General features: G+C 49.1%; 1 protein-coding gene across 1 annotated transcript in view; it reads right to left on the bottom strand.

The window, feature by feature from the left end:
* Nucleotides 1-477: 477 nt before the first annotated feature.
* LOC144727601 (cerebellin-1-like) overlaps nt 478-25091 on the bottom strand; it is a 30874-nt gene continuing 6260 nt past the window's right edge. Inside the window, exons 2-3 of the mRNA XM_078606543.1 lie at nt 14940-15059; nt 478-2238 (exon numbers count right to left, since the gene is read on the bottom strand). Of these exons, the coding sequence (XP_078462669.1) occupies nt 2041-2238; nt 14940-15059 (318 nt within the window). The 3' untranslated portion in view covers nt 478-2040. The remainder of the gene's footprint in view (nt 2239-14939; nt 15060-25091) is intronic.

Genomic DNA, 25091 nt, shown 5'->3' on the forward strand with positions numbered 1-25091 from the left:
CCACATTCATAAACGTGCGTTTGGAGTATTTGACTGATATAATTGTCCGCATGATAAGCCACTGAATTGGACTATCATCTGTGGTCAGCTCACTTCTGAAAAAAGAGCTATATAGCTCAGTGGGCCTTACTTGGTGAAATAAAAAAAATAGTTTATAGTTTAAATTTGTTCTCATGCGGGTGTACACATAAAGGGTCGCATTTACACAGATACAGTAACGACAAAATAACCGTGTAATTGCTGAAGAGTGGGGGGGTGGGGACAGGGAGGGGGGGGTGATTTTCTGATGGGGAAATGTGCCTGGCACTTGCTGTTTGCTCCGTTTCGCAGCGTGTGATCTTTTTTTTTTATCAACATTGCATCTGGGAAATTCGTGTTAATCAATTCGCTGCAGGTACGCACGCCGGTGCATGCGTGCGTGCGCTCGCTTGCGATTCTGCAGGTAACAAACAAAAATAAACTGAAGCTTTAAAAAAATACGGGTGACAATTTAATACAAAATTACAAAAACAAAAAAATATTGGTTTAGCACGATCGAATGTGCTTAGAACAATTCACCTTCAATGTTAATCTTAATTACGGTAAACTATCATAATTTAAATCTTCCTATGAAATGCGCGTGACCCTTAAAAAAAAACAAATCGCAGTCTTCTTTGAAAATTGGAGGGTGTAAAATACGCACATTTTCGTGCCGGGATCTCAATTGCAATGAAACTTGAGTGTTGCCAACATAGGCCGGGCGATGGGGGAAGGGGGGGGGGATGCAGTTACATTGTTCTGTATTCGTGAATCGTTGTACAAGTCCGTGGACCCAGCACGCATTGCTCGCCTCTGTGTCTACACGCCTCGCAATTGTGTGCGTCAACGAAAAACAACCGAAACAAACCACCTCTTCGCTGCCGTGATGCGCGCGGGTTCAGAGGCGAGGCGGAGCGCTTTTGGGGGTCAGGGATCTTGGAGTCAGAGATCTTGGGGTCAGGGATCTTGGGGTCAGGGATTGTCGTGCGGCGGAGTGGCGAGGCGAACGTGGCTGTGAGCGTGAGAGGGGCAAGGCGTGCGAGGGGTGAGCGGTCGAGGGAGAGTGAAGGGGGTGGGGACACGAGAACGCGTATGACATCGTAGCTCACGATAAACACTTACATGATCACAGGAATGTGTTTTCTTAGAACGACTCCTTAGTTTTAAATACGGCTTTTTTATTCGGGTTTTATTTTTTTTGTTTGCGTTCCGTTCATTTCAATAGATTTTAACGATGCCCACGATCTTGCAAAGCGAATATCAAATCTGCGTTCGATGGCTCACACACTATTACATATACATATTTATGTACTGTACGTATCATAACACGAACAAACGACCAAAGAGACCTCAATACAGGAGCGTCAGTTGAATTGTCCTCTGCGCGCTCAGCATCCGCGCGCGTGGGATGCGTTGTTGCTGCTGTGTTGTTGTTGTTGTTATCTTCGCGCTTTGCCATCGTGGCATCTTGGACATCAAGTGGGGAGGGGAAAGCTTTTCAGATCCACGGCCTCACCGGCACAACTCAAATTCTTTTTGCGTTTGTGCACTGTCAAGTCCCCGTGTCGTGTATAGTATGCACGGCCAAAGATAAATACTGCAATGAGGACAGTAATGTTGAATAATAACTTGTATATAATTTTTTTTTCAACGAAAATTCAACAACAACGAACTAAAAAAAAAAACCTTCTGCACGGGTGCACATCGAATATCGGGGGAGATGGGCTTGGAGGGCGCGCACTCTGCGTGCTGCCGCAGAGTCTCTTACACCGCTCGCTGTACGCGCAACGACGCTTGTAGCTCGGGAGGAGAGACCAGACGGCAATGGCCCCATCGGAGGGCCCTCCATCTCCCCGCCAGCTCTCAAACTAAAATCACCTCGCCCCTCCCCTGCCCCCGACTGCACACACACACACACGGCCACCCACTCTACCCCCACCACACCCACTTGCCTTGCACCCCCCCCACCACCACCTCCCCGCCAAGCAAAAAAAAAACCAAAAACTGCCCTTCGATCTCCCTTCACAGCGGGAAGATGAGGAACCCCGAGAAGGTGGAGTACTTCCAGCCGCCCATGAGGTTGCCCCGTTCGAGCTTCAGGTAGACGCGGTCGCTCTTCTCCATGATCAGCAGGACGCCGTTGCTCGCCGCCTCCCGCGTCACGTCCTGGTCCCCGGCGAACGCCGAGATGATGGGCCACCCGTTGAGCATCAGGCTGACCTGGTCGCGCGTGGCGCGGGCGAGAGAGAGACGGCGAGAGAGAGGGACTTTTGAATTTTAAAGAACTTTTATTGCCGCCAGCAGCAAAAGCACTGGAGGCGATGTCGATATGAAATACACAAAGTCACCAGCAACACAAATAATAAACGCTATAAATCCACGCGCTGTAGCGCTAAAAGCACCGCGCACAACACAAAGAAAAGTCACGTGGTGGTGGTGGTGGTTGTGGTGGTCATCGCGCACGCCACGGTGACGAGCGAGCGCTTCAGAAGGTGAACACGAGGGTGCCGTCCACGCTGGTACAGAGAGGGACTTTTCCGGCCCCCCAGCGTTCAAAAAAGACGGGCACATCACCGGTATGTGTGTGGTACGCATGCTCCAACCGGAGCCGCACATTGAGCAGGCCCCTGAACATTGAAAGCACGAAACAGCCGTCGGTGTCACCTGGCAGCATCTTTTTCCTCGTTCTGTACACCGCCATCTTCGCCTGAGCACAGGCGAAGTTGGCGAGGTCATGGCGCTTGTTAGCAAGGTAATGCACCACCCCATTTACGAAGCTGCTGCTTGTGTAGAACGGCACCCCCAGTTTCCTGATAATGTCCCCCAAAAGGCAGAACATTGGTTTTAGCCACTGGTAGCGTAAGTACTGGTGGGGCAGATCCTCCCTGGCACCGCAGGAAATGCACAAGTCTGTTACCCCTGGCGAGATTCGGCTGAGCCACACGGCCAATGGCAACGTGCAGTGTGCCAATCTCCACTGGAGGTCACCGCAGCGTTTGGCTACGGGAGACTTGTACATTAGAGGGCGAGAGAGAGAGAGGGGGGGCGAGAGAAAGAGGTGGGTGGGTGGGGACGCAATGCGATGAGCCGCGGTGAAGAGTGTCTACCGAACAACCTGCGACTGCTGGATGTCTGTAACAAAGAGCTTGATAGCTCATCGGATTCCTCCAGTATAAATGAACATTACGATTCTGAACTCGGGGACTGGTTGTCTAATGAGAGCTCTCTGATGTGCATGATGTCCGACGTTTCGCTCCACATTGCCGGGAGCTTCTTCGGGAACGTCTGCAGGAACTGACGGGTGCTGACGAAGCTCCCAGCACATGGAGAGAAACGTCGGACATCGTGCCGAACAACACGCAGTGCCACCCGGAAACACGCCAGAGAGCTCAACACCATGACTGCAAAAATCCTGCACAGAAGTAGGTTCGGACTAATAAATGGATTCATTCATCACGCACATATATGGAAGCAGGAGTGTGTCCCTACCAAACAATCATTTAATGCTACCGTGCATTTTACTTTTTTACTCAAATGACAACATCATTTGCATGACACATGCACAGAACACCCACTGCTGGATCATGGCATCTTCAGCTGTGAATATCACTTGACCATACCCCACCACATTGGTCAGCGCTGGTTGGTGAAGGTGGGTAGCACATAAGTGGTGTCATAGAAGTACAACGCAGCAATGGATTTTGCCACGCTGCCCTCTGCTGCCCGTCACGCAGTCCATGCAGTCCATGCGAGGCCTGTGACAACCTCGTGACGGTTCCACCTAAAGACGGAAGCTTGTGTTGCCTCCGAAACGTTGTGATTTATATTTTATTTTTATTTTACTTTTATTAATTTAAAATGTTTACCTACGTGACTTTACCGAAAAAACCTAAGAATATAGAATGTGACAACCTTGTTTGTGCGCATCGCGGTTACCCATCCAAGCATTGTCCAGGCTCAAACTCCACTTAGCTTTTAAAAAATGTATGCGATCAAGTGCATTCTGGGTGATCTGCTCATAGCTCCATCCCCGGCTTGGCTTTTTGAGCGCATGCATCATGCAGCAAGCCCGCAGGCGAATTTTCGGCAATCGGCGCTGCCTCTTTATACATGCTTAAAAGCCTTGGGCTATTCACGACCGTTCATGAGCTGTATTATTTAAGCACGGGCAGCAGCGGTGAGGTACGAGGTTGATTGGGAGAGATGGAGCGAGGGTGCCTCACCTTACCATATTAATAAAAAGTGTGCCATACTTGGCCCTTCCCCCCCTCTCCAACCATTATATATACGGAGTGGTAGCTCTTGTAATCTCTCATTTACTTGATACAGTTGTCGTGGCTGTGACGGTTCCACCTGAAGACGGAAGCTTGTGTTGCCTCCGAAACGTCGTGATTTTTATTTTTTATTTTATTTTACTTTTATAAATTTTAATGTTTTACCTACGTGACTTTACCGAAAAAAACCTAAGAATATGTTGTCTCCCTGTTTCATTTCTTTGCCATATGCGACGCAGGCGGTTATGCCAACCGAATGGCATACCTGTGCTATGCCGTTTACAGTTGCACTCAGGGTATTCACATTCTGACACGGGCAGTCAAACGTGTCGAGACGGACGGAACTGCGACCCCCCACCCCTCCCCCCAAACTCGAACTCATCTCTGCACGATTATGCGGTCCGATATTTTTGATGTCACGGCCACATCTGCCTCGGTTTGCCAATCGCCAGATGCATGCCAACGGCCCGATGCTCATTCGGGTGAGAAGGTTCGCGAACGTGAAGAGGTGGACCGTGGAAGGACGTGAAGGGTGGATATTGGGACCACGCTCATTCGGCCACATTGTCATCAACTCGGGAAGATTTTGCCCGTGGCCTGAGCCCAGCCAATGTCAACTGGATTTTCTGTTTGCACATAGTCACATAGTCACTTTAAGATGTGTTTCTTGTTCATGTTTTTGTTTCATGTTTTTGTTTTTTGTCTGTTGCGGTTGCACCCGATTCAAGAGCCGAATGGCTCACAGGGCTATACCAAATACATGAAACTGAAACTGAAAGAAACTCGGTTGTTGACATGTGGAAGGGGAGACTGTCATCAATGTCTACCTATTGATTGCTTGACAGCAACATCTGCACCCACGGTTGTGTCCAGGAATTGCATTTTTTTGGGAAGTTGGTGGGGGGGGCGCACAATCAGCGTATTATGTTTTTGAAACATGTGGCTTCGTAAATTACTATCACCATTTTGTCAAGTGCTTCTAATTAGAACCCTTTGTTTGCTCACGAATGTAATGATTAAATGCACCCCTGGAATTGTTGCACACTGGCCCAGCCTCATATCTAAAGTGAAGGCATGCTGTGTTTTGTGTCAGCTTTCCATAATGTGGCTGTAATGATGGTAAAAGCTTTTCCTCGCACAATGTCATGTCTGCTTTGCCAAACTGTCATTAAATTGCACGCAATTATTGTGTTTTTCTGGGTCAAGGCCTCAATGAGAGGTAGGTTAAAGTCATTAGTAATATAAGAACAATTCTAAGAGAACAGGAACCTTTCAACGAGGCTGTAGATCTTTAGAATAATTGTCACTGGTTTAGCACAGGTAGCAGTCAACATATGTGTCTCCGATCAATCACCCGGAAATCTATCCGATCTCAATATCAAAAGCTTAAGCAGAACTGAACCTGGTTAGAGCTAGGATGGTGGTGTAGTGTTGAGACGTCAGTCCAGCACGGGATTATTGAATCCATCTGTGCGGAACTCTGAGCGGTACCTCCTCGTAATTGACACTTTTTTTGCAAGCACTCAAAATTCATTAAATGAGTGAAGGACCAAACCTGAAAAAGAGTATTGTGGCATGGCTAAGCTTTTCTGTGTAATTTTCAAGGCATCATTAATAATATTATACCAATAAAGTCACCAGGTCGATCTTGTGAAATATATATTTCGGCTCAGTGGGTGTTTAAACGAGGCCAACAACAACAACGCAAAAAAAAACGTACAGGGAGCTTTGTATAGGTTTCCAGCTATCTGCTGAGCACCCCTCAAAAAATCCAGAAACGGGTTCTGTGTTTTGACTGGAGTCCGTTTGGTCGGTTGAAAGTGAATAGAGGCAGAGTGAAGGCGGGGGGCGGTAGGGAAGGAGAGAAGTGTACAGGGAATGCAGGCTCCATACATTTTCCGTTATAGCCGTTAATATAACGAAAATGTGAATTGCGTCCAAGGTCAGAACCATCGCACAAAATGTATAGAGTTTAGTGCAGTTTGACCTGCATTGACATACGTTACTGACAGAACATTCCGGGTACTGTCAAGAACCGCACTGACATTTTTGCGTGTGTCAGGGATCTACCGTACACAAAGCAAAACTGTGCATATGTCACAGTGTAATTTGGAGGAATTGTTGGATGGATCCTGAGGCTGCATTTATTTGAATGTACAGTAATCACCTTCCCACTGTTATTTTAAAAGCCCTTGCTCAATCGTCAATGCTTTGCAGCTGCAATGTCTGGACTTAATTTTAAATGCTTCGCGATAAAAAATAAATAAAGGGTTTACGAGCTCACTGTTGCTAATTATCATACGGAGTTATAATTTCTAGGTGTGCACAGTTTTGTCCCGATATTTTAGACATTTTGGAAAATAAAAAATACGGAAGAAAAGCGAAGCCAGCTGGCATAGAGGGAAGAGCACTCAGCCAGTTCCACTGAGATCCGAGTTAGTATCAAGGTATTCCACCCGAGATTCAACTGAGTTCTCTGCCACAGTGAGTTGATGGCCTCAGCCTGGTCGCCAATGACTGCAAAAAAACATGAAATATTAAATTTCGTTTTACACCAATTTTAGCTGTTGAGAATAGCCGTAAGGAACATTTGGCGGAATGAAAAAGTTTAAGCATCAGCAGAAATTACTAATATCTTCGAGGTGAGGAAGGCGAGAATTACATGGTTTGGGCACGTGCTGAGAAGAGACAGAGTGGATGCGATGAGAATGGCTCTGGAGATTGGAGACCCATAGGCTCAAATTGATACCCAGAGTCTCATACAGAGAGCCCAAGACTCACATAGAGACCCATAAACTCACAGATAAACCCAAAGACTCACATAGAGACCCATATACTCACACAGAGACCCATAGATTAGAAGAGCTATGGAGATTGGAGACCCATAGGCTCATATCGAGAGCCATAGTCTCATACAGAGACCCCATGACTCTCATCGAGACCCATAGACTCATACAGAGACCCATTGACTCACATAGATTAGCAGAAGAGGTATAGGCAGGAGACTGAGTTTGAGATGGAGGGATGCGGTGGAACGGGATATGAGTGGTGGATGTGATGAGTGAAGAGCACAGATTGCAAACGCGGTGGATGGAGAGAGACAATCCTAGCAGTCTGAGATATTGGGGCGTTGGCTTCGAAGTAAACTCAATTTGACTAAAATTCAGCTCCAAGATTAAAGAACATCTGCTTGACTGCCACGTGACAACAGAGGTTACTTGAACGGATCTCAGAGTTAGTTCCGTGATATCCCCTTCCACGGGCCCTTTTCTAACACGGGACACGACAACCGAGAGTTCTAAACGGACGCTTCGTATCATGACACGACACCAACGACGCAATTGGAATAGCATTCGCGAAGGGAGGTGGCGGGGGGGAAGGGGGCAGTGAATACCGTATTTTTAAATCCTTTATATTAAGTTCACTTGCTTGCTTGCTTGCGCGCTTACGACCGTGCAAATCTTTCGGTCGTTGTTTAACCCACTTCCCGTGATCCAATCGAGCTGACATTTTGCACACAGGCTCGTTGTTCGTGACAATTTAGTTTCGTGAAAAAATGTTTCAAAAATTTTACACTTTTTAGGAAAATTTTTTTTTATATTTAATTACCAATTGCTTAATGGTGGCAGGCAATCATCTGACCCATAGGTGGCAGCCATCTCAAGCCAGAGGACGAGAGGACTCTAGCCGCCCGTTTCAAAGACCAATGTGGGCTGGGTTGTGGCCCATTGAACACGCATATAAAGGATTTATAGTGAAAAACTTTGTTTTTACGGGTTAATTTTTTAAATAATCAAACTGTACGAGAATGACGAAGTACGAAGAATTGCATCTTAGTTGCACGGAGCTAAAATTCACTCGGCTCACAATGGGCCGCATTCTGCATTGCTAAGCCTTGACTTCAAGCGTAAATGGGGTTGGGGGGGGGTCGGTGAGTGAGTGTGCGTTTGTCTGCCTATGCGTGTAACTTACAGCTTTGGCGAAGCGTAAATGCTAGAGGACGTGGCTTTGGCGCGGTACGCGTGGGGAGAGGTCTTGCCAAGCAATTCACTGTTTTCTACGTTAATGGGACCACCTGCTGCTGTCGTCTTTGCCCACTCTCTGTGGCTCCTTCTTCTGTCGTGCTATAAATACAAATTTCCATGTACCTGTCTATCACGATTGGATGTGTTGAGACGGTACACCCTAAATAAGTAACTGCGTGCTTCCAGGGATTCTTTTTTTTTTCTTTGAGAGTGCAGTTTTTTTTATTTATTCGGCGTTGCGCCGGCTCAAAACGTGAGCTCTCATTTCCCGACGACTGCATAAAAAATTGTGCCGTTGGCATGGCAACAAATTAAAACAATACGCATTTATAATTTTGTTTTAATTACTCAACGCTGCCTCCAGCTGTCGGTAAAATCAATTTGCGCGAGCTTGCCAATTTTCCAGCGAATCTGCGCGCGCCATCGCGAGGGAGCGAGACGCTGCCGCGTTAATGGGCGATACGTTCACGGTGGCATGGTGTGCCACCTGCGGTAGTTGGAGACCTGGAGCCAACGCGGTTTGGCTATACTCAAGTTTCAAGTTTATTCATTAGGTATAGCCCTGTGAGCCATTCGGCTCTTGAATCGGGTGCAACCGCAACAAACAGAAAACAAAAACAAAAAACATCTTAAAGTGACTATGTGACTAAGTGCAAACAGAAAATCCAAGAAAAGACAGCAAAATATTGCAGAAAAAACACCGCACACCAACGCTGTGTGCAAAAATCCCAGTGGGATGCAAGTCAAACAACCAACAACAACAACCACAAGACAACTTAGATTAAGGCCATCACTCATGCCGCGATCGGGCGCCTCACTATAACGTCGGCCGCCAAACGAGAGAGCGGCGCCTACTCCTTGATGATTTAATGGTCGTGGATGTTGCTCTTCGTTTACACCCCGTGGAGAGCGAGAGAGAGAGAGCGAGAGCGAGAGAGTGAGCGAGAGAGTGAGCGAGAGAGTGAGCGAGAGAGCGAGAGAGTGAGCGAGAGAGTGAGCGAGAGAGTGAGCGAGAGAGTGAGCGAGAGAGTGAGCGAGAGAGAGAGCGAGAGAGTGAGCGAGAGAGTGAGCGAGAGAGTGAGCGAGAGAGTGAGCGAGAGCGAGAGAGAGAGCGAGAGCGAGAGAGTGAGCGAGAGAGTGAGAGTGACCGAGAGAGTGAGCGAGAGAGTGAGCGAGAGAGTGAGCGAGAGAGTGAGCGAGAGAGTGAGCGAGAGAGTGAGCGAGAGAGAGAGAGCGAGAGCGAGAGCGAGAGCGAGAGCGAGAGAGTGAGCGAGAGAGTGAGAGTGACCGAGAGAGTGACCGAGAGAGTGACCGAGAGAGTGAGCGAGAGAGTGAGCGAGAGAGTGAGCGAGAGAGAGAGAGCGAGAGCGAGAGAGTGAGCGAGAGAGTGAGAGTGACCGAGAGAGTGAGCGAGAGAGTGGGCGAGAGAGTGAGCGAGAGAGAGAGAGCGAGAGAGTGAGCGAGAGAGTGAGAGTGACCGAGAGAGTGAGCGAGAGAGTGGGCGAGAGAGTGAGCGAGAGAGTGAGCGAGAGAGTGAGCGAGAGAGTGAGCGAGAGAGTGACCGAAAGAGTGACCGAAAGAGTGAGCGATAGAGTGAGCGAGAGGTGGGGGTTTACATAAAGCAAAGTTGAAAAAAAAATTACGAAATGATGAACGAAGCAAAGTGCCCAATACACCGAGCATCTTCTTGTTTCCACTGATCGTAAAAAAAAAGAGAGAGCCTCACCTATTCTTGCGACTCCTTCCTTATACCAGGAGGGTCCCCGCCATTTGGAACGTTTGGCCAATTCCAACGAGGAGCGGCTTGGCTTCGCGTGGGAGGACATTGGAATGTGCGGAGGGAAATTCGAACGTGCGAATGGGGTGGCACTTAAATCTCTGCGCGAATATGTTCGAGGATCCGTTGTTGTACCATTGCTCTTTTTGGCGAGCCTCACGGCCCAAGTCTTCTGACGAGATCGAGCGTATTCGTGGTGAATTCGTCATGGATGCGTACGCGCGCCGAATGGCTCACAGGGCTATACCTAATAAATGAACTTGAATTTGATATTCCGAAATGCAACGTACATTTTGTTTGTTCGATTATTGCTGAGCATTGCGTCAATGCACGCCTGTAATCTGGATATTTGTCGATGAGGTTCGTGGATCATGCAGTGATGGAGTCGTCGCGCAAACGAGGAAAGACATTCAGGGAAATACATTCAGGGAAATATATTTCCTCGGTGTACTCTACGTGTGTTGAACTTCTTTGGCGCCGTACATAGCCAACCAGACTAATCGAAGGCACGTGGAAGGGTAAGCAGACTCGACAAAAAAATCATCTGAAAGGGCTTTTGATCGGATAACTGCCTCGAGTTTGAGTTGTCTGGCGTCCTCCCACACTCAGATCAACTCATAAAAAGCTGCTGGCCAAAAGTCCATCTTGTAACCGCACTCCAAATAGTCCAGAGAGCTGGCTGGACCTCTCAGGGTACAGAGTACTAACCTAACGTCAGGGTTTCAGCACTCTTGTCGAAAACCAGCTTCTCCAGTGGAGTGAGCTGATGGCATCCACCTAGTTACCCATGACTGCACAAACACACAATAATGTTAAGTGTGGTTTTTCACTTGATTTGGTAAAATTTCACATCCATGAGAATTAAAAATAAATATCGCTTGCGCTGCCAAGCGATGCACATTTCTTCGGGGCAGGGCCATGTGGGAGAGTGTGTGTGTACATATCCTCAGCCTCACATGAGTACCTGGTGCGGTGTGTAAACATCGCCACTGGGGAGACAAAGGCGGCCGGGCGTGGTGTGGTGTTTGCCACCCACCCCCTTGTGTGCCGTGCCGGCCTTCATAGGTGTTCGCTAACAGCACTTGTCCCAACAGTCTGCTAAGGCTGTGCGGGGGAGCTTTGTCTTTGTTTGTTGTTTATATATCCCACTTGAGGATGAGGCTTCGTGATATTACAGAATAGGTAGTGGCGTAGGCTTCGCCCCTGCAGACAGACTCGCCCCCGCCATAGGAACGTGGACTTTCCACTGCTGGCTTGTGTCAGGCAGTGAGATGACCACTGCTGCAATGCTCCTTTTAACAGGAAATCACTTTTGACTCGACCCCTTTGGCGTCGGTCAAGTCTCCCAATTTGCATATTCTGTATTATACTGTAAATTAGCTTCCTTAAAAACTGCCTCTACGTGCGCGCCTCGTGAGAATGAAAAATGTAATTGTAACAAATTTACAGCATGCAACGAGGGACCAATTCTCATTGCCCCCCCCCCCCCCCAAAATAAAAAAAATCCTAACAACGTCTCTCTGAAGCAAACGCCAGACGCAATGTGCGCGCGTGCGATGGCAACCGACGGCGGCCGCGCTTGGCGTCACGTGCGACAAATCCGTTTATCGCGACACGCAAATCACATTGACCGCAGGCGAACGCCGGCACTCTGCCAGCCAGCGGCCCGGCTCGCCCCCGAAGTCCGTATTAGTTTAAACAATTTTAAAAATAAAAAGTGAAGTCCCCTGAACAGACAGACTTGCGTGCCGCAGGGCCAGGAGTGACAAAGACAAAGATCTTCTTGGTTCTTTCGGTAAAGTCACGTAGAATGGAAATAATAAAATTATAAATAAATGAAACATAATAAAATGTCAGAATTCTATTATTTTATTTTATTGTTTTTTTCTCCATTCTACGTGACTTTACCGAAAGAACCAAGAAGATGAATCCCTGCAGTCACGAAAGCTTTAAATCGAAAGACAAAGATCCCCCGTATAGCCTGAACAGACTGTTGGGGCAAGTGCTGTTAGCCAGCACCTATGAAGGCCGGCACGGCACACGAGGGCGTAGGTGGCCAGCAAGACGCCCGGCCGCCTTTGTCTCCCCAGTAGCGATGTTTACACACTCATTTGAGGTTGAGTCGACCTAGGGGAGGCCCAGGACCGGTTCAGATAATCGTCACCGGTGTCGGCCGTGAGCGGGAATCGAACTCGGGTCGCCAGGTTCGTAGCGCAGCGTAGCGCCAACCCCCCCCCCCCACACACACAAACCTGCCGCTGCCTCAACCTCTCATTGTCCGAGACGAGGCCTCTCCAAAGCATGTAAGGTCGAACTTCTTTCGCACCGCACGTAATCCAACCGTGCTAATCGGAGGTGCGGCAGATCGGCGCTGCTCAGCTCGAGTTGCCGGGGAATTACAAACACTTGAAGTTCGTCAATCCAGCGTGTGTTGACACGGAGCGAATGTCCAAATTGCCCCCTTGGATTGAGTCGTAATGATGATATTTGGCCATACCTGATATTTCAGAGCCTGAAACTAATATTGCCATCGGTAAGTGTAAGACTCAAGAGACCTTTCAATGATATGACATTGCGAAATTAACATTACGTTGCGTGTTGATGTCATTCGTTGAATCTGGATGCTTTAGCGAGCTTGAGTTTGTTTATTTTGTTATAACAATGGGGTCAACTTGCAATGTTGCACGGCAGTCGCCCGCTCACGAAGGCACGGACATGGCTCAGAAGTGCGAGGAACGAGAGGCAAGCGGACAGGCAGCCACTCGGCACCGACAATTTCCCAAGCTCTGCGATCCTCTGCGCATGAAGATATCGACCACATTAGCGAATGTTCACCTGTGGGAGGAAACCGGTTGCACCCAGAGAGGGAGCGGGGGGGGCAGACACAACGTCCCACACAGGCGGGACAGGCAGAGTCCACGTGTTTTGCGGCACAGTCCTGAAGGGCAATGCCACTTGGAGTGCCAAGGGATGGCAGTTGAACAACATTTGTGTTCGGTGATCCACCCACCCTGGCTCCCTCCACAGTGCTGGATCACAGGCCGCGTGCGAAGCCACCACTGCCCGGCTTGACTACGAATGCAGGCAAATTTGGCAGATTGTGAAGTAAATTTTAATTTGAATGGAATCATTAGAATTGTGTGATTGTTATCGTGGTGTACGTGTAATTTTCATTTGGTCTTGGAACTGTACGATTGTGGTTTAATAGGCATTGCGTGATGTTTCGATTGACGCACATTAATTCTTAAGCACGTGACGCGCGAATCAAATTGTGCAATTGAGTTACTAACTTAATTCAACTTAAGTGCACAGAGTGTATGCTCATGTTGCACGAAGGACACTGCGTCAAACTCGACAGTAACAACAACAAAAGAAGAGTAGTAACAATATAAACAATACTAAAGGTGAGATGAAAATAAAATTGGCTCTTGAATCGAATCGTGACGTTGAATTGTGTTGATGTAATCTCTGGGGAGAGGGTGTGTATTGCCACGACACTGTACTATTTAAGATGATCCTACTAATCGTTTATAGTATTTAAACTCGCCATTACTTATCATGGCTCCTCCTGTATTGTTTCATGCTCGTCGCTTGGCCAACACTCTGTTTGGTTCTCCTATTTACCCACAAGTATCCCATTGCCAACGCGATTTTGCTGCCTGAGTGTGCGCTTGGCTGGCTCTCGATAAAGAAGACTTATCTGCCTGGAGGAAGGGGGGTGGTGGCGTCAAGGTGGTTAGCGCACTCGCAGAGCCGTGGACCTGGCGACCCGAGTTCGATTTCCATCCGTGGCTGACGTCGGTATCGAGGGGTGTGAACAAAAACAGCCACGCCCCTCTTGCCCCTTCGCTAATCCACGCAAGATCGGCGTGGTGAAGTATGGTCAACCACCCCCCCACCCCCCCCCCCCCATTATTACCTACCTATCTGCCTGATCCATCAATTAAAATTGTTTCTTCCCATCAGAGTAAAAGCCGTGCGCGAAAACGAGTCAAGCAATTCTCTCTACTTGTATACGCCGTATTCATTCCATCCTGTATTCATTCATTCCATCCTGTATTCATTAATTCCATCCTGTATTCATTCATTCCATCCTGCTCCTGCTACTGCTCTAGACGACCTCAATGGCAAAAAGGGAGAAAAAAAAATTATTCTCGGATCGAACCGTGACCTCGAATCGGGCCGTCCATCCACCAAAGGTCAGAATATATCCACGCAAGTTTATCGGTAAACGATCCATCGATTTCATCAGCGCACGTTCGTGGCCCAACTCCTCCTGCCATGCCAACAGCTCCCTCGTGTCAGGGGGCGCCATGGTGGCGGGATGTTAACTCCCTCGCCGGGTGTGCAGGAGGTTGCGGGTTTAAACCCCGACCCTGGCGCCTGCTGCTGCTGCTGTATATTTGGAGTTTGTGTGTCTCTCTCCCCTTGGGCGCGTGGATTTTTGGTCCGGGGACCTCCGGGGACCTCCGTGTTTTCCCCCCCCCCACCCCCCCTCCACATTTAGAAACACGCATTCAGATTATTTGGCTGCTATACATAAACCATTTGTAACTTTTCGTGTAATTGCGACATGCTGCCATCGTGAAATCTACTGCTTTGAATTTGGGTCCATCTTTTTGAAACACCCTGTACATTGTCCACGCGATAAGCCACTTCGTTTAGCTATCATTTGTGATAGCCAGGTCGTTTCTTTAAAACATATATCCATATAGCACTTAGTGGGCCTTACCCGCTAAACACAAGTTATCGTGTCGATGCCCGCACGCGATCGCCCAACGCTGGTTGCTAGAATGTCGGCGAGTGCAAACCCGCTGTTCTCTGTGCCACCACCGACTCACCCACCTGTATCGTCTGCCTGTTGTACACTTTGACGACGTGGAAATTGAAGCTGTAGATCCCTTTCCGCGGAGCGACGAACATGCTCCGTTCGGTGTCGAAACTCGCCCCGTGGTTCACCAGGATCTGCGTTTAAGGAGAGAGGAAAGTGAGAACCAACGTAACCGCGTTAATCCTCCGCGACCCCTGATGGATTACGCCGGGGGTGGTGGTGGTGGGGGGTGGTGGGGGGGGTCACACTGGCAGGAGTAGAAACGGCTGTGGGCAGAGTTTGGAACGGATCCCAGACGAGGGATGATACCAGCGTGCACCATCTGCAGTGGAGTCAATATTGAGAAGGAAATGAATGCTCAGTGATGTTATTCGCTCCGGCTGCCCATTGCGTATCTGTGCTAAATGAAACAAGTCAAGGAGTTGATGAGTCACAAAAGCAGCCTCGAGCCTCTGCCTTTGAATTAATCACGAGGTATCAGTGTGCCCATGCTTGTTACAATCGTACAAATGACGACTCCCTGTGACCATCACCTGTACTCTATGTGTGTTGGATTTCTTTCACACCGTACGTAGCCAACCGTGCTGCTTCTCCTAACCTCACCTGCTCGAAACTCTCTGTGTGCGTGTTTAATTCTCAGTGTTTCTTCATATCGATGGATCTCAATTTCTCTCGAGGACTCTTTGCTTGTCTTCACCCAGCTGGCCCCGTGGTGATGTCAGCCTCTGGGCAGCTTGGCACTGGCCAGAGTATTGCCCGCGGCACTCTCGAATTGTGGATGCCTTCCACGGATTTTTTTTTATTTTCTTACGAAGGAGTCCCGACACAACACGCGTAAATAATAAGACGGACGTTGCACCTTCTGAAAACGGAGACGATTTAAGGCTCGCATCGAACACTGGGGACCCACTAGAGGAACCTGGGGAACAATTTATTCAGCTTTCCCATATCTACTTGCGCTCACCTCTGGCCTTTTGTGGAGAGAAATGAGTCCCCAGGTCGAGAGCTGTGACCCACTGGACGGAGGACCTCACTGCGCAGTTTGCCAATAACTCAGCGCACCTTCCCCTGCGGCTTGCTCAGCTGATGTGCAGCTGATGGGCACGGCAAGGGGCAGTCGAGTCTGGTTAGCCCAGGACGGACCTCTCTTCCGTGGTCACTAAATGTTTGCGGTGCCTCTCTTATCACCGGGCAGGCTGCCAACTCATCGATTCAGGAGCGCAAGAGCTGGGATACTGGGCCCGGCTTACGAGGGGCCATCCTGCCATTCAAGCACTAATCTCTGCTCAGCATAGCATTGCATCTCCTTAGGCTGCGTTTGCTCGGGAAGATGGAGGGTGTCCATCAGCAGCTCCATTGTCAGCTCGTTTGTTTAATCCGCACGTCTGCAGGCTTCCCATGATTGTTGGATCAACCTTGCCTCTTCCTCGCTCAACCCGAACATTTGACTGTTAATGTTTTTTGTTCTTCTTCATTGGAGTGAGTTTGTACTGGTAGGATCCCTCCTGGTTATACCAGCCCATAGGAGATTATTGTGTCCGTCCGTCCGTCGTGCAGAGAGGGGCTGGGTCTGGAGGTAGGGGCTGGGTGGGGAGGGGCTGGGTGGGGAGGGGAGGGTGGGGAGGGGCTGGGTGGGGAGGGTAGGGTGGGTGGGGAGGGGCTGGTCACCCCGTGGTGCCCTTATAAAACTCAACGTTTAACCTACTCACGACGGCTTGTGCCCGCCCTCACAGTCGGCCATATTTGCGGAATACACCACGCCGCCGTTGACCCTGGCCATTGACCGAGCAACCCAACATTCCTACCAGCTCCCTCCGCAGGAATGTGGTTTAATTGAAACTTATGCAAGGGCCTGAGGGCTAATTGAATTTGCAATTTTGTGAATGCCAGCCATTAATATGTGTTTTGTTGTTCTGATATTGGATTGGCTAATTAGTTGCTACCATGATGTCAAACTTTTTGCAGTAATTCTTGCTTCTTTCTGGGGCCTTCGGGAGACTCGCGTTGGATGCTGAAGATTGTGAAAGATGGATAGCAGCTGTCACGGTCATCCACAGTCGTTTATGAGGATGACATTCGGCACACGGATGCAGCTCAACGGTTCCCACTTGTTCAAGTAGGTCATTGGTCAATTAACCGCACACGTGTGGTGGAAATGTCATCGTTGTGTTCCCCTTGCTGTTCAAACGCGTACTGCACGATTAACCTGAGAGTTTACTTGGTCGACGTGTGTTCAAATTGTGGCCCGTCACTCAAATCCGAGTAGCCCATTCTTTGTGGAGCAGATTGCGAGGGATTTATTTTATTTTATCATTTTAATTCGTCGCTACGCTGCTCTTCAATGCGACGTCTTTGAATCCGACGGGTGGCGAGGGTTGCGGGAATCGTGGCAGAGCGGCGAGGGTTGTGAACTCCGCGAGCCCAGGTTCAATTCCCAGCCACGGCTAACATCGTTGGCGGATGATCAAACAAAACCGGTCCTGGGGCCTCCTCCCTTCAACCGACCTGCACTGACCAGCGTGGTGAAGTATGGCCGAAAACAACAAACAAGCAAACCCCATCACATGACAGCCGTAGCAAGGGGAGGCCTTCATCCAGCAATGGATGCACACAATGTATGGACATTTTAATCCGACGAATCTCCGCGTCGTTCTTTGTGCCGTCCTGGTTTAATCCGCGGGAGGGATTGACAACGGCACGGTGCGACAGGACACATTGTTCTCTCGCCCCCTCGGAGTGAGATTGCGCAATTAGGATATTGAACGTAGTCTAGGAAGATTCCGCGCAACGGACGTGGTCATTTGTTCAGGTTTCACGCGGCTGCTAATCCGATTAGGCTGTCGTGTGTGTGCTGCAAATGAGTTTCAACCCAGGTAAGTTTTGAACGTGCACTTTGTTACGTCTTCAGCACAGCGAGACAGCACGGCAGGGAATTACTCCGATCAGGCCCCCTAAACTTCAAATCTAGAATCTCTGTCCTTTCTGGAACTTTCCCTGAATCTCCACCCTTGTTTCTTCCTAACGGTCTCTCAACCGACCCCTCATTTCAATTCCCCCCCCCCGTCCCTCCACCGTCCAATCAGATTGCGTGCCCTGCGTCAGCTGACCATGCGACAGCCGCTCGCTAATGTAGAGAGCCGCGCCCTCTGACCTCGCAAGCCGTTATAACACCCAGTCAGCGTATGTTTATTTCTTAACAGGGCTCACCTCTCGGCATTCTTGAACACGTTAGTTCATCATTTATTTACCGTCGACGCGAGAAAACCCTTAAAAGCTGGTGTAAATATTCATGATGAAAAAAATATTAAGTTCTAATGATCAAATTTCGATTTAAAGCTTTCGTGACTGCAGGGATTCATCTTCTTGTTTCTTTCGGTAAAGTCACGTAGAAAGGAAATAATAAAATAATAAAAATATAAATAAATTCTATTATATTATTCTAATGATCAGTCACCAGTGATTGAGGCCATCGAAGGTCAACTTTAAAGTTTGCTAATCAAACAGGTGCTTGCAAAATGACGAACAATGTATTTTTTTACCAGGGAAATGCGGCCTATGCCGTAAAACATCCGGCCAGTTTCTTGTTGAGTAAGTTTGTTTCAAATCGGAATACTGAAGTAATGGACGAAACAAAATTTAAGCAAATACAGTAACATTTCGATTTAAAGCTTTCGTGACTGCAGGGATTCATCTTCTTGGTTCTTTCGGTAAAGTCACATAGAAGGGAAATAATAAAATAATAAAAATAAACATAATAAAATCATATACTATTATAAAATAATATAATAAAATAATATAATAATATAATCAACTAATATAATAATATAATTTGGATTATTTTATTATTTCCCTTCTACGTGACTTTACCGAAAGAACCAAGAAGATAAATACAGTAACAGTTAGACTACACAGACAGCTCCACGGCCTACTTTCTGTACCGCCTCCAGCGGGCGCCATGTCACCTAACGGGTGTGAGTCTCACACTTGGGAAGCTTTCATCTCTGCACGGTCCTCCCACCCCACCCCTCAAGATCTTAGACCACAGGTGCGATCGTCTGCCACTACGTCCGGCAAAAATAAAATATTCTACTGCGATTACTTCCAATTTGAAAAGAGCTGTGGGATGGGAGTCCCCCGATGTTTGGAGTGTTTCTTCCCGCAGATTCCTCGGCACGGTAACCCGACTTGGCATAAGCAGTCTGGACCGATAGGGCCCCACAAGAAATTAATCCCACAGTAGTTGTCTCAGCGGTGAGACGCGAAGCTGGTTTGGGGGGGAAATGGGTTCTGTCTGTTCCCGTGTTTTATTCATGATATGCTCCGCCTCGGTTTATATATAGCGTATATATAGTACCGGGATAGGTAACACGACTGAATCATGTTGGAAACAGGGTGTTTTGTTGTACCCAGCCTCCAGCGGCGTCAATTAGAAACGTCTGTCACAGACTTAACAGTCCTTGCATGCGGAATAAGTTGGGGGGAGGGGAGGGGGTTGAACGGTTATTTGGCATCTTTCATCCCACAAATCATGTTTTTATTTCTCCTCTCTCTCTCTCTCTAGGGCCTCCCTTGTGAATGAAACGCATGCGTGGTCTCGATGGCCTCTGGGTCGGCATTGCAGAATGATTGCACGGATGATTCGATGTCTCTCCAAGACTGCGTAGGGACCGTAGCACCGCACCTCCACTCGGTCGCCAGTAAAAGTCTGCGATGCATACGGCCCCTTAATGCCGATAGCTGGCCGTCATTTTAAATCCGTGCGTTGAGTTAATTGCTCGGCGCCGAAGTCTTTGCACGTGCCTCGCAGTGGAGGCTATGATCCGCTGCAGTCCTCACTCAATACGATAACTCACAGGCACTGCGTTGTGGGACTGGCTTCATTGCCAAGGTAGCCGAGCGAAGGCTACCGTGGCCAGATCGTCAAATCCACGCCCCTCCCCTCTCCCGCCTCCGATCAACCAAAGTACATTTTAACTCAGCTTGTTTGATTCCACCCTTTCAATATGTATATTTATTTTTGTATTTTTTTTTGGCATGGGACACCAACAGCAAAGTTGTCTCATGCTCAGATAAAGCACGTGTGGGTCGGTCGTTTTCAGCGCTGGCTTTTGAACCAATGCTGGAAATCCACGTTACCATGGCGAGGTCCGGCCACTTGTTAGAAACACCTGCTGCTGACCTTTGAACCGAGTCGCGTGACATTACGAGGTGGTGCCCAATTGACCAGCTCCGCATCGGGCTGCGTTGACCCCTTGCAGGTCGAGCGGTGGGACGGGTGATGGGGCTGGTAATTCCAAATCGTGATTTCACACTGCACGCCACAAAACGTAGCTCTATGTCCCCAGTCATTATTCGTACGTAATTGCGGTGCGTGCCTATGTATACAGCACGTGATGGAAGTGGCTCTGGGGAGCGGTCGGGAGCTTGATGAATCTGAGGCTGTGGGACCAGGAGTGATTGCGGGAGAGCTTCCAGATGATGGGATCAAAGCCTCCAGCTGAATCCCAAAGCGTGTCAAGCTGCGTTTAGATGCTTTCCATCACTTTGTGAGGCTGGAAAACAAGCTACAGCGCCAAGTGCTGTTCACAAATCATGCACTCACGTGTGTCGAACTTCCTTCGCGCCGTACGTGGCCAACCGCGCTGCGAATCATCGGCCGTTATCTATCCGCTGCCACGTGCAGGCCCGCTTACACCACTACCATCCCTCGCAGGCCCGGGAGGTCGCGATCCATCTCATTCCTGTGCACACTGAACACATCGCTCGTGGCGCAGGCGGCAGTCCTCTGGGGTGTGATTCTCCTTTGGCTGTCATTCCGTCAGCAGTCTTTCGCTTCGGCCATCGTCAATTCCAGCGACGTTGCTTTATGTCTGAGCTGGTTGACTATTTTAAGTAGATATATTTAATTTTACCAGCTAAGGCCCACTGACCTGGTAACCAATGACAGCCCAACGAAGTGGCTGGTCACGTGGAAGTTTATGGCAGCCAAATGCTCTAAGCGCACGTTTCTAAATGTGGAGGGGAAAACCGGAGGACCCTGAGAAAAATCCACGCGACCACGGGGAGAGACACGCGCAAACTACAAATATACAGCAGGTGTCAGGGTCGGGATCGGACCCGCGACCTCCTGTATACCAGGCGAGGTTGTTAACATAAACGGGACGCAAAGTCACTGGTTAAGTGTGATGGAGGAGGGCGGGTGTGTTGTATGTATCTATAATAGAGTGTTGAAGGACGTTCCTGGCATAACGAACTCCCTTAACATTTTCATCAATCGAAGATGAAGGGCTTTTAATACAGAGGCTCCACGTCCCGCAGTCACATCGCATTGTGTGTGCGCGTGTGTCTCTGTGTGTGTGCACGTGTCTATGTGTGCGCGCTTGTCTCTGTGTGTCTCTGTGTGCGCGTGTGTGTCTCTGTGTGTGTGCGTGCCTCTGTGTGTCTCTGTGTGCGCGTGTGTGTCTCTGTGTGTGCGAGCGTGTCTCTGTGTGTGCGTGTGTGTCTCTGCGTGCGCGCGCGTGTCTCTGTGTGTGCGTGTGTCTCTGTGTGTGTCTCTGTGTGTGTCTCTGTGTGCGCGTGTGTCTCTGTGTGTGCGTGTGTCTCTGTGTGTGTCTCTGTGTGTGTCTCTGTGTGCGCGTGTGTCTCTGTGTGTGCGTGTGTCTCTGTGTGTGTCTCTGTGTGTGTCTCTGTGTGCGCGTGTGTCTCTGTGTGTGCGTGTGTCTCTGTGTGTGTCTCTGTGTGTGTCTCTGTGTGCGCGTGTGTCTCTGTGTGCGTGTGTCTCTGTGTCTCTGTGTGCGCGTGTGTCTCTGTGTGCGTGTGTCTCTGTGTGTGTCTCTGTGTGTGTCTCTGTGTGCGCGTGTGTCTCTGTGTGCGTGTGTCTCTGTGTGTGTCTCTGTGTGGTGTCTCTGTGTGTGTCTCTGTGTGGTGTCTCTGTGTGTGTCTCTGTGTGTGTCTCTGTGTGTGTCTCTGTGTGTGTCTCTGTGTGGTGTCTCTGTGTGTGTCTCTGTGTGTGTCTCTGTGTGTGTCTCTGTGTGTGTCTCTGTGTGTGTCTCTGTGTGGTGTCTCTGTGTGTGTCTCTGTGTGTGTCTCTGTGTGTGTCTCTGTGTGTGTCTCTGTGTGCGCGTGGTGTCTCTGTGGAGAGCGGTTGCGCAGGGGGTTGCACGCTGCTCTATGTACCCCGCGACCCGAGTTCGATTTTCGTTCACGGCCAACACCATTCACGACAATTATCTGAACCGATCCTGGGTCTCTCCTAGGTCGACTCAGCCTCAAGTGAGTAACCTGGTTCGGTGTGTCAACATCGCCACTCGGGAGACAAAGGCGGCCGGGCGTGGTGCTGGCCACCCACCCTTTGGCGTGCCGTGTTGTCCTGCATAGCCTAAATCGTGCGATGGGTTGTCACGCGCGGATCAACATCGATACGTGTGCGCCGGGGGCGATCCATCCTAGCGGACGCGTTGACTGAGAGGCAAAAAACCAGAAACGGGAGCGAGAGAGAGAGAGAAACCCCATCGGGTACAAACGCAGCGATCTCGTTTGTCAAAGTCCTGTATCTCACGGCGGCAAATCACTCATCGCTCAAACTGCATGCGCTCCCGGCAAAGGCCCGCTACTGCCCCTGCATGCCTTAACGTATGCGCTCGAGATGTATTGTATGTTAGGGTATGTTGAACTTCTTTCGCGCCGTACGTAGCCAACCGTGCTAATCGGAGGTGCTGTGTGTGTGTTGAACTTCTTTCGCGCCGTACGTAGCCAGCCACGCTAATCGGAGGTGCGGGGGTAAGGACAACACACTAAACACAATAATTCGTTCTTAACAAGTGAGTTTGCAAGCTCGATTTCAAAGTGCATAGCTCCAGTGATTTCTCAATATCAGAAGGAAGAGACACACACACACACACAGACTGTTGGGCAAGTGGTGTTAGCGAGCACCTGGAGTGATGTGGCCAGCACCACGCAAGGTGCCCGACCCGGCCACACTCTTTTTGTCTTCCCCTCGGTGTCAGATGTTTTACGCATTCACTTTAAGGCTGAGTCAACCTAGGGGAGCGCCGCCGCCTGCCCCAAGGGACCGGTTCAGTTCCTGTACAGTATGCGTACTTCACCTGTTCCGTCCGAATGGGAGAGAGAGTGTTTTCCCCCCCCTCGCATTAGTGTGTTGCCTTATTCATTAGCAGATAACACCTCGATATATAGAGGAGCGCAGAACTTGGGCAATCGTTTGGCTCCGAGTCTCCGCGTGGCTGCCTTACCCCGCGTGTCCATGATTCATCCTCGCGCCTCCGAGCTATCATTTGTGGCCAGGTCGCTTGTGAGAAATAAGTGAATACCTCGGTGGGCTTTGTCTGGCAGGATGGTTTAGTTTGATTTGCAGGCGTTTGGGTGATTAGTTGGCCTTGCTTGGACTTTGCACTCCTATCGTGTCTCTTGCACTGTTTGTTGTTGTGACGTTCTTACCCGTCCCTTGCTGGACATCTGTGAAAAATAACTTTATAGCTCATCGGATTCCTCTAGGATTTATATTCTGATTCTGATGATTCTGCTCTCCACGTGAATCAGCGACGGCTTTGCCCGCTACAAGTTGGACTTAATATTATTATGTTTGTCCAGCAGTGGATTGACAACAGGGCTGTGTGCACAGTGCCGGATTAAGCTGGTGCGGGGCCTGTAGCATCTATATATATAAAATCGCAAATCCGTCTGTCTGTCTGTGTGTCGCCGAACCATACGCAGTTTCATTGGACGGCGGTTGCCCCTGGCAACGGGTAGCGACGCATTCGCTGCGGGGTGGACGCCATTTTTAATTCCCGTTAAAAATATGCGCACGCATTAACACGCGACTCTGAGGTAAATTCATCAAAGTTTCACGTCCTCTTCACTCACTCCCCCCCCCCCCCACCACAATGTGTGCAATTACTATTATAGGGTCGGTAGATTATAAAATTATAGCGATTAGACAACATTATTGTAGCGCGGGGGGGGGGGGTAACGGCCCCGGTACCCAGCCTCAGCCGAGTGGGCAATCTAGGCGAGGCCGGAGGCTCTGCACGGTACTAGGCCTCGACACCCCACCACACTATAGGCCATACATATTACTGCACAGCGGCAGAGGAGATCGTGGCTGGGGGGGGGGGCAGGAGTAGCAGCCCATCTGTGTATATATGTAAGGTTATTAAGAAATATATTTTTCACCCGGGCAACGCCGGGTACTTATGCTAGTATGCTATAAAGGGGCCCTAAATATATTTAAAAAAATATTGAAACACGTAAAAAATGTACTTGCATAGTAAAGTAATTTTATGTTTTCATTTGCTATACAGACAGATAATGCGACAAATCGCTAACCTTAAACACCCAGCCGTTCATAAAAGTTGAAGGCAGTATAGTACTATAGTAATAGAGCAAGTGCAGAATCACTGAACCGAAATTGATAGCTTGAAAGAATTTAGCGCGGGGCCCTTGAAAGTGCGGGGCCCGTAGCTACTACACGTGTAGTAGCTACTACATGTGTAGCTACTACATGTGTATCTACTACATGTGTAGCTACTCTTGCTACGAGGATAATCCGGCACTGCCTATGCACGTGCATGCTATTATTTGCACACTGCGCTGTGGTTGACGGAGAGCAAACTCAGGTATCGCCGGTCAGTGGAACCCCTTCTCCAGCTAAACAGGCCGTGGTCAATCACGTCGAGGGAAACGGATGACAACCGAGATGCCATACCCCGCTAAAGCTGAGTCTGCACATACCTATATTTGCTGTACTTTTGCATGCCTCCCCAATAGGCATTTGTCCTCGAAAGAGCCGGCATTAACGAGTGCGCTATTGAGTTACGAGACATGTGCGTTTGACTGGCCCATAAGTGACTCGAAGCCTTCATCCAGCAGTGGATTGACAAAGGGCCCATAGCCTTGCATCACGCACATACATATCTCGTTGTACAATATACCCGGACGTGACACTTACGCACACACCACCTTTCATCTTTCCGTAACATCTCTCTTCTATTAAGTCGGATAGACTGGTTACGAATCAATAACAATTTGCAGGGATCGCTCCAGTGAAGGCGAGTACATTGCTTTCATTAGGGAGGACGGGAGAGAAGGTCGGGATGAGATCTCGATAATTTACTTGGCGCAATGACAAGCCGTTAACGCTTTTTGCG

Source organism: Lampetra planeri, chromosome 26 (genome assembly GCF_965212315.1).
Source record: "Lampetra planeri chromosome 26, kcLamPlan1.2.h2, whole genome shotgun sequence".
Classification (NCBI taxonomy): Eukaryota; Metazoa; Chordata; class Hyperoartia; order Petromyzontiformes; family Petromyzontidae; genus Lampetra; species Lampetra planeri.